This window comes from Plecotus auritus (genome assembly GCF_963455305.1).
Source record: "Plecotus auritus genome assembly, chromosome: 6".
NCBI classification, from domain to species: domain Eukaryota; kingdom Metazoa; phylum Chordata; class Mammalia; order Chiroptera; family Vespertilionidae; genus Plecotus; species Plecotus auritus.
Genome location: NC_137773.1, coordinates 27066098 through 27076892, shown reverse-complemented (window position 1 = coordinate 27076892; position 10795 = coordinate 27066098). Strand labels below are relative to the sequence as shown.

The 10795-nt window shown below is 42.0% G+C and overlaps 1 protein-coding gene across 1 annotated transcript; it reads right to left on the bottom strand.

Moving 5' to 3' along the window:
• Positions 1 to 4060: 4060 nt before the first annotated feature.
• LOC308250699 (endosome-associated-trafficking regulator 1-like) lies at positions 4061 to 5382 on the bottom strand (the record flags this gene model as incomplete). Its single annotated transcript, XM_080673397.1, is given in 2 exon segments — positions 4061 to 5163; positions 5166 to 5382. Coding segments are annotated over 2 exon segments (1278 nt in total). The 3' UTR covers positions 4061 to 4102.
• Positions 5383 to 10795: the final 5413 nt, after the last annotated feature.

Sequence of the window (10795 nt, the reverse complement as noted above, 5' to 3'; positions counted from 1 at the left end):
TAAAGGAAGATGTGAGAAATGTGGAAGGGATTAAGAGAAGAGTCCAAGGGCCATCAGAAAAAGAAAATAAGTTGTGGGGGTGGGGGAAATAAAGCATTAGAGCAGAGAATATTCTGTTTCTAAGGAGGAAGCCAAAAGCAGGACTTTGTTCTCAGTGGGCACTTTAATGGCTTTAAACTGCATTTGATGGGAAAGCTCATTGAGGAAAGGTGGGACAACCTCCAAGCAAGGTCTGTATTCTTCTCCATATGGCTTGCAAAAAGATATCCAATATATCAATTAAGGATGAAATATTTGGTTCTTTGGCTTTTTTGTTAAAAGAACTGAGAACAGGCAACATAAAACTTTGATAAGCACAACAAATGCTACAAATACATCTCCTTTCTATATTAGAGTCAATTAAAATTCGAATAGATATAAAAAGAAGCCTAGGGTAAGACACCAAATGGATAGACAGAGAGACAGGGGTAGAACCCATATTCTAGGCATTAACTATATTGTTTCTCTTTAAAATGAAGATAAACTGCCTACTTTTTATATCTCTTTCATTTCATTTTAAACTTAATAATATATTTATTTACCCTACATATCAAAATTATTATCATTTTAACAAATAGTCAATATAAGAATTTTAATGAGATATTTTTTCCTTATACTCTCCTCCACCTCCCCAGACTCCATATGCACCCCTTCCCTCCCCCCCGCCCCACAATCACCACATTGTTATCTGTCCTTGCGTTTTTTCTTTTTTTATTTATTTACTAGTGGCCCGGTGCACGGATTTGTGCACATTGCAAGGAAAATAATTAGAAGAAATATTTTAATATTGCTATTTGCCCTTTCTCTGTAATGGAAGTGTCAATCAGTGGGGCGATCGGTCCCCACTCACACCCGCCTTGGCCTGGTGCCGCCCACTCACCTGCTCCACCATCCTGCCACGGTCCCGTGCTCATCGCAGCCCATCGGGGCCGGCAGCGCCTCCACTGCCTCCTGCTGCCTCCACTGCCTCCTGCTGCCAGCGCCGCGTCGCTGATGCCCACCATGTTCCACACCACTCCCTGGTGGTCAGCACACGTCATAGCAAGTGGTCAAACTCCTGGTTGAGACAATTTGCATATTAGGCTTTATTATATAGGATTTTTAATTTTTTAACTGTTTCAATTCACAAGCTCTTCTCTGAGTGAGAACATTATAAATGCCAATGTGGAAGAATTTATTTTTGTAGTAATACCAGCAGCAGGAGCACACTCAGCCTAGGGGGATGATGGAATGAAGCCCAAGCATTGCAGTGAATGGATACTCTCTTCCACAACTTGGCTAGGGACCACAGGTTCCCTGCTTTAGTCTTAAGGATGGTGACCTGATCCCATCTCTGATAAAGAGAGAACAAAAAGACCCAAGCTCTAACTGCAGCATCAGCAATTTAAATTAGTGGCTAAGAATAATTTCCCAATCCTTGGGCTTAAATGAGGTTTGCAAACATGTTAATATCAGCAAGAATTGCCTTGTGATATATAGATATGTATTTAAAACTGCTGTAAAATTAAGTTTCTTTATAAAATTGATTTAAAGAGTTACACCTTTCTACTTGCTGTGTGGTTTACTTTTAGTACTGACTACTTTTACACCATGTAAATAGGCCTTATTTGATAGACTAAAATTTTATAGCAGCGTTTATATATTATAAGCACTGAGACAAGTTCTCTAGCACATCTTAGCACAATCTCTCTAACCTTTCCTCTGCTGGCTAAGACTCCAGACTCCCCTCTATTGTCTTCAGTTTAGTCTTAACTTTCCTATTTTTCATTCAGTTCCCATTCTGCCTCTAGCTGGGTCCTGGCTCCATGGTTTCTTCATAAATGATTCTCTCTTATTTTTGCAGTATGAATAAAAACAGAAAATCAGTGTGACTCATGTCAAATATTAAATTCTATCTTTGGTTCAAAGCAGATGATCAAAGCTAGCCATGTTTAAACACCATTCATTTCATTGGAGATGCAGATTAATCTCTTATGAAACCACAGAAATGACTGCATCTTTTATAGAAAAAGTGAAAACCATGTTATCCCACTAGGAAAAGTGTGATCCAGGCCAGAGTCAGAATAGAATATGGTCTAAAGAGGTAGTAAAAATTGAGCCTATGTTTTAAACTGTGACAGACACTGGCATTTATGTAAGCTAGGGGATGTTGTTCAATATGCCTGTTCATGTAGTGATTAAAATGTACCACATTTAAGCAGTAAGAAATAGCAATTTTTTAAAAAAGTGCATTAAAAATGCAAGCCTACTTACAGGCCATGGGACATTATAAATAGAACTAGAGGCCCAGCGCACAAAACTTGTGGGCGGGCATGGTTCCTAGGCCTGACCTGCCATCAGGGCCATCTTCCCCAGCTGCCCACACCTGGCCCCGCCCCCCACTGCCACCCACCCCTGGTTCCCCATTCGCCAATGGGTGATTGGTGCCTGAGGGCTGGGGGAAGGGACCAAGAGGTGGTCAGTGCACCTCATAGTGACTGGTTCAGCTGTTGTTCTGGTCGTTCTTGCCATTAGGGTCAACTAGCATATTATATAGGATAGAGGCCTAGTGCCTGGGCAGGGCCGGCTGGCCTGCTCCAGTCAGGGTGGGGGTCCCTGCTGGGACAGGGCCGGCCTGGGTGAGGGGCCACCAGCGGTTTGCAGGCCAGCCACGCCCCAGCTGGGGTGGGGTTCCCTGCTGGGGACGGGGCCAGCCTGGGCAAGGGGTCACCAGGGGTTTGCAGGCCGGCCATGCTGGGATTAGGGTGGGGCCCCCACTGGGGGGCGGGGCCAGCCTGGGCGAGGGGCCATGACTCCGGCTTTGTCAGGAAGGACGTCCAGAAGACGTTATTAGTATAGATGCCAAAACAATCAAGTGTCCTCCAAACAAACAACCCCATCCAAACAAAAAAGCAGAAGGAACAAATTTAAAATTTATAAAATAAACTTCTATCTGCAGATGTCTGAATTAGACATGCTGATTTCAGTCTTCTTTTAAACCGCTGCTATGGTAAAATGTAACTCTTGGGAATTTAAATAGGAACAAATTGGGTAACAAAGGTATAATTTGAACACAGCCACTATCAGTTCTATATGATACATTTGATCGTATCTCTAACAATGAGTATTGATTCAATTAAAGCATACCCGAGTAAAATGTTAGGGATTCCCGGAAATGACTAAATTCTTTTTTCTTTTTTTTTCTTTTTTTCTTTTGCATTTTAGAATTTATTAAGAAAGCTGTCAATCTGAACAGGAGGGAACATTTATTTTAAAAAATAATGTCTGCAGGAAAACAGCCACAAGGCACTGAGTGCATGTCATGCCTCCCTCTGTCAGAAGCGGCTGGAACAGCAGCGGGAGACTCATGCTACCAGGAGGCTCTGCACGTCCTCTGGATTCGACTTCATTATACAAAAGGCCGCTTGGAACATGTATCAAAACCCTCCATCCAAAACATTTTTTCAAACCTGAGGCCCCCTAAAGAGGTGCGTTTCGATGGCTTCACAGTGTAGAATCCGTGCCAACCTTGGTCCCTACAAGAGGACAGCAGCATCCAACCACATGGGGTGCCCACACTCAGGCCACCAGTCGCAGGGCCGCCCCTGTGAAGGCTGCTGGCGTGGACTGAGCCAGAGGGCACTGAGCAAAGGCGGAAAGGCATGAGGCCCTGTCCAAGGCTCAGTTAGTGTTTTCCTTTACTCGTGAAATCAAGGACAATCTATCGAACTTATCTTAGAGTGAGTGTTCTGGAATAAGAATGGAAGACTCGTATCACAGCACTGCTGTTCCCATGCTCAGCACTTAGAACCATCGGTGGCTTTTAGAAACACGTCTTCCAGTGGGTCATGTCTTACTGCAGGGATTCACCCGGCAGCAAGGGCTGCATGGACAGAAACCTCGGGAGCTCACCAGCTCCACTGCTCCTCGCTGTGGAGCTAATAATACTCTTCTCAGTCATGAAAGTAGCATCTCGCGATAAACAGCTTTTCTGGGAAGACTGCGTATTTAAAGACACAATGGCATTTCACATCCAGGGAGCGATGACTGCAGGATGTAAACAGAGCTGCGAGCTAGAAGCTTCTCAAGACTCCTCCTCCCCGACCTCCTTGATTTCAGAGATTCTGTCTATAGATTTAAGGATCTCAGCAACAAGGTTCAGTGTTTCGGCTCCGGAAACCAGCTGCTTGATGGAGGTGTGCGCGTTGCTCATGACCATGCGCAGATTCTGCAGGGCCACGTCCGTGTTCTGCTTCACCACCGTCAGGCTGGCGCCGTGGCCCGAGCACAGGGCCTCATTCTCCCTCTTGAAGTTGGAGACCTGCGCCTGGAGCAAGCTTATGTCTTGTTTCAGTTTCATGACGTGACTTTCCGCCTTTACCGCACATTTTTTCATCAGCTCCAGGTTCTGCTCCACCTGCTGGACCACGGATTCCAGGTTGTGGTCACTCTCCTCCTTGATCATTTTTGCTTCTAACTTCCGCTCCAGCGTCCTCACCGTCTCGGATTGCGTCTCCGAGAAGCTCTGCACCTCCGTCAGCTTCCTCCTGAGCTTCGAGTTCTCGTCTTTCAGTGCTTCGTAGCTGATCTGCAGCATCCGAAGGTGCCTGTCCCCCAGACACTCTCCGTGGGCGGCAAAGTCTGCACTGGGACTCGCCACGGGAGAGACCAGGGAGTCGGAGTCACTCAGTGTCCACAGGGGCAGGGACTCAGGCCCTGCCAGCTCCGATGGGCTGGAGAAGGAGATGTTTGTGCTGCAGGGCGACCCGCTGGCTGAGACCCTCGAGTGGGTCTGCTCCACTGCGGACAGCAGGTAGGCACCACTCCAGCCGTCCTCATCCTCGTCCTCGTCCTTGTCCTTGTCCAGGAGGTCGCCAGCTCCCGTTGGGTCCTCAAAAAACGGCTGCTGGAACTCCAGGCCGAAGCCCACGGGCTGCGAGGGCGGAGAGCTGCAGTCGAGGCCCAGGGAGTGCCTCGTGGCTTCCTGCGCGTGGAGCCTGCTGTTGGCCGTGTCCTCTTTCAGCAGGCTGAGGTTCTCGGTTTTCAGAAACTCTTTAAAGGAGAACGGGTTTGCCTCTTTCAGGTCCACAAGCTTCTCATCTCCAAAGTGTATCTCCTGGGCTCCTGGTGGGCCTGGCTTAGTGCCCTTCCCTTTCCGTAGATAAAATCGTCCTGAATGACGAGGCTGTGGGGCCAGGACAGTGGGGAGATGCCCGGGAGGCGCGCATAGACCGCGGGCGCTGCGGCGCCGGCCCTCCCTAGCCCGGCAGCAGCGGCTCCGGCTCCGCCCCAGCCGCGAGCGAGTCCCCACCCCCGTCGTGGTCCCCCGCTCGGCCGCCTGAAATGACTAAATTCTATGGCCATACAGACCCACTCAAAGAGAAATTAAAAATGGGCACAGTTCAGAATTTTTTTTAAAGCTATGTAAAAACAGTGACCTATAAATGACACTGTTGGAATGACTCTTCTAAATGGGCAAGAAAAAAAGAAAGGCAGCTCCTTTGAATGAAGTCTTCCCTTCTAAGGTGGGAGTAATTTGAGGTCTGAGTATGTCATAGTCCTTTTAGCCAGTGATTTTCAACCAGTGTGCCATGGCATACCTTTGCCACAAGAATTTTTGAAACATGCAATACCTAAGAGACACTGACCTCTTTTCTCTCAGATTGTCAAATAAAAAAAATGACATCAGCTGTCCTGCCTAGTGTGGCTCAATTCGTTGGAGTGCTGACCCATACTCTGAAAGATGAAGGGTTCGATTTCTGGTCAGGGCACATACCCAGGTTGTGGGTAGGGAGACATGCAGGAGGCAGCTGATCAATGTTTCTTTCTCACATCGATGTTTTTCCTCTCTATAATATCAATAATAAATTAAAAAAATAACAACGGCCAACACAATAGCTATCCTGTGTGAATGAATCAAAATTACTGTATACCTTTATTTTTTTGTCAGATCGGCAACAAGTGTATTTTTTTGGTGTGCCACTGAATTTTAGTGATTAGTTTACGTGTGCCATGAGATAAAAAAAAGTTGAAAATTGCTGCTTTTAGCAATATTCACATTCTATTGCTTCAGAGTATTATAAAAATGCTGATATCACTGAGCACCAAAGAGCAATGCTTTGTGCGAATATGGATATGACTTACTTGTTTCAACAAATCACAGAAAACTATTCTCACACAGAATAGAACCATTAGGGAATAAATTTACTGAAATATTTAGAATTAAATTCTGAGTTTAAATGATTATCAACCTGAGCACCATTAAAAGCAAATGTGACAGTCTAATAATGAAAGATGCCAATACCAATTTTTTAAAAAAGGTACAAAAATCCTACTTGTTCAGTGATAGGAGACTGCCAAAATAAATTAGACTCTGCTCATATAATATCCAGCTATTAAAAAGAATGAAGTACATTTCTATGTTTAATATATATAATACCCATAATAGATTGCTAAGTTTAAAAAAATAACAAAAACGGATCCAGAGACAGGGAAGCATCAATCAGACTGTCAAACCTCAGAGTGAAGGTAGGGAAGGGTGGGGGTAAGGGAGAGAGATCAACCAAAGGACTTGTATGCATGCATATAAGCCTAACCAATGGTCACAGACAACAGGGGGGTGAGGGCATGAGTGGGGGGTATGGGCAATGGGGGATAAGGACACATATGTAATACCTTAATCAATAAAGAAAAAAAGAAACAAACAAAACAAAAATGACTTTGAAAACATTGTGCTAATTCAGTGGTCGGCAAACTGCGGCTCGCAAGCCACATGCAGCTCTTTGGCCCCTTGAGTGTGGCTCTTCCACAAAATACCACGGCCTGGGCGAGTCTATTTTGAAGAAGTGGCATTAGAAGAAGTTTAAGTTTAAAAAATTTGGCTCTCAAAAGAAATTTGAATCGTTGTACTGTTGATATTTGGATCTGTTGACTAATGAGTTTGCCGACCAATTGAAAGAAGCCAGAAACAAAAGCTACATCCTATGCTTCTATTTATATGAGATGCCCAGTGTAATCAAATCCAGAAACGGAAAATAATTAGTGGTTGCTATGGTATATGAGAGTTGGGAAATTGATTTTTGGGGGTGGAAATATTTTTTTCAAATATATTTTTATTGATTTCAGAGAGAAAGGGATAGAAGCATCGATGATGATAGAGAATCATCAATCGGCTGCCTCCTGCATGATGTCTTAATGGGGATTGAGCCAGCAACCTGGGCATATGCCCTGACCTGGAATCAAACCTTGACCTCCTGGGTTCATGGGTCAACTCCCAACTACTGAGCACACCAGCTGGGCTTAAGTGTACACTTTAATGATTTTAGTTATGCAACCATCATCACTCAAAGTTCCCCTCAGCTCTTGTGTAGTCATTTCCACCTCCATGCAACTGCTAATGTGTTGTCTCTATAGATTTGCCTTTTCTGGTGATTCATATAAATTGAATCATGTGTGATCTTTCATACCTGGCTTTTTTTAAAAATTAGCATAATGTTTTTGAGGGTCATCCATATTGAGACAATAATCCATTCCTTTTTATTGCCATTTAGAGGTATCATTTTTTATCATAATGATGGTGTGTAATCAGAAAAATACATTCCCATTTTGAAAATTAAAACATAAAAAACCATAGGGCTTTTAAACCATTGATTGTCTCAAGAAAATACTCTATCAAGTCCTACAATATTATCAAAGATCACAAAGCCAAAACCTGTAAGCAAATGTGTCAATAAATTTTACAAAAATCATTCATTTAAACTATATTTTCCTGGGGGAAAAATGAAATAACCATATTGCTTTCTCAACTTCTAGGAGAATCAGAGTTAAGCCAAATAGGTGTAATTTTAGAAGCATCTTAAGCCTCTTGAGTATTTCATTTGTTTCATTTTAAATATTATTTTTGTACAAGTGTTGAAAAGCTATTTAAAACATCTTAATGCATAATTAATCACCCTGCAAGCTATCAGCAGATTTAGTGGTAGTTTCAGAAATAAACCAAATTTATAATGCAAGGTAAGCCTAATTAGTTAAGCTCACAAAAAAAATGTAATATCCGATTTTTAGAACCTAATGTGCTCAAGAAAGTATTCATGCTTTTAAATTAGAACAGCTCTGTATTTAATTAGTCTTCATTTGAGTATGTCACCATTTTAATTTATTTGCACAAACACAGGACATTGTGCTCCATCAGCAGACAATGTTCTTCATTAACTAGAATAGGAACTTTGTGCATAATGGTGGAAGAAATAGTCTCATCTGTGATGCAAAGATCAGAACTGCATACTACCAGATTTATTCTTCACATTTTATGGTCACCAATGAGATGCACATTCATTAATAATATAAAACACTTTTGACTAAGTAGCCTGCCAATACCTAGAAATCAACAATTTAATATTTAATGTTTCATTTTACCTATTGCCCAGTTATAAATGGGTATTTAATTATTACTGAAAAAGTAACTTACTGAAATTCAAGTAATAGTAATGTACCAAAATTCAAACTTCAATAATTTGGATGGTGGCAGTAAAGTTAATTAAAAATCAATTATTTATTCATTGATGATGTAAAGTAATAACAGCCTAGATTGTAGAGAGCGCAGTGAGGACAGGCTTTATTTAGGTTATTTGAAAGTAAACACTATATGCTTAATAAACTAATGGTAGATCAATTATCTATTCATTTAAGCATATGCAACAATTCTTTAGGAAACTTCCAATAACCTGTAATATCTTGTTATTGCCACTCCTTCCTCAAATCCTAAATATTCCTAAAAAGAAACTCATTAACTACTATAACTATCTTTGAAATAGTATTTATGTTTTTGCCTGATTTCTAAATGTTTCATTCTTCAATTCATGTTAAAACAAGCCTATCATTAAATACCAAAAAATTGCTTAGGAATAATGTACGCTTTCATTTCCAAAGAAATTAAAAAATATAAAAATTGAGATAATTTGGAATTTGCATAGGAAGCATGCTCTAGCTAGTGCTTTAAAGACCCAGTGCTATTCTTTGGTAAGTGGTCTTCATTCTGTGATATGAAACATGCAAGATTTTTTGGAAAACTTTTGGCCCTACATTATGAAAAGCGAAACACTGTCATAAACATATACATATTTTTTCTCCAACAGAAAAGCTACACAAATTGTCTATGTCATTACATTAGATCTGCTCTATATGGCAACAGGCAAAATTATAAATGTGGTCTTGATTTCCCATAATTCTCCATGATTAGGTCCGGGTAATCTAATTTCTACAGTTCTCTTTTTGCCCCAAATTCTAAATTCTTCCATTTATATGGGGAAAAAGTATCTAATTTCAGAAAGGAAGGACTCCTTAAAAAATCTTTTTTGTTAATCCTCACCCAAGGATCTTTTTTCCATGATTCTTAGAGAATGGGAGGGAGGAAGGGAGGGGGGTGAGGAGGGGAGGAGGAGGAGAGAAAGAGTGAGTCAGAGAGAGAGTCAGAGACAGAGAGAGACATCGATTGGTTGCCTCCTGCATGCGCCCTGACTGGGCCAAGGATCAAACCTTCAACCAAGGCAGCATCCCTGACCAGGAATCGAACCCAAGACCCTCCAGTACGTGGGTCGACACTCTAACCACTTAGTTACACTAGTCAGGGCAAAAGGCTTTGTTTTTGTAGGTAATGAGTACAACAAACATAATTGCGTAATTTTTACTTTAGAAACAACTATTCTTACTTAGCTTTGGAATACATTTGAGTTGAGCAATGACTATTAAGGTTAAAAATACATACTTGCATATGTGATCAGTGCCGGGGCCCCACCAGCAGGCGAAGGGATCCTAAGGCAGGTACTGGGCGTGGAGGCCATGGGGGCATAGGCTACCAAGGAGACAGAACTGAACCTCACATCACCCTGCTTGGCCCTAGAGGATGCTGGTTAGCCAGAGACGGGTAAGATTCCTCAGGGAAGGAACAACCTAAGACAGGCACAGTCACAGAGGGGCCATCAGGAGAAAACTTGGGGGTCAACAGAGGTGGGGCACAGACCCTCACCCCCCCAACTTTGCAGAGGCCTGAACCCTCACCCCTTCTGAGGGAGGTCTCCTGCCCCCATGGCTGCTTCGCTTCCCATGCCCAGCTCAAATCGGGACCCAGGCAACAGAGACTTCGCCAACAGCAGCTGCCCTTTCACTGCAACAAGACTTGTTTGAGTTGTCTTGTACCCATGGTGTGGGGAAGTGGGTTTTCGATATCTAAATCCAGCCTAGCACCACGAATGCTCAGGGCCTACTCAAGAAGGCAAATAATCCTTTCCACTAATATTTACAGGGTAAAATAAGATTGCTGTTAGAGTATTAAATTTGACAGTAAAATAGTAGTTAAGTTCTCAGACTAATTTAAATTGGCTAATTGAAATAAGCGAATATTCTAGAAAAATAAATGGTACTGGACAAAAAGCTGTTCCTAAAGTGTTAACTAAAATTTTTATTGGTAGTTCATCTCATGGTAAAATTGCATAACATGTAATGAACCTAAAGCAGTCATATTTTAGTGCAAAAAATTAAAATTTAAAAGCTATCAAGACTACATTATAAAATTACAAAAGCCTCCTAATATTTAAATCAAAAAAGGGGGGATAGTAGAAGAGTATCATATAAGGAAAAATATCCTGTAAGTAAATTACGTCTAGAAAATTTTTACTTTAGAAAATTAACTTTCATTTGAAATGCTAACAGCAAGACACCCATGAAAAACACACATGGTATCAAAACAAGCCAAAGGAAAATCGTTTGGGCAAAAAATGAA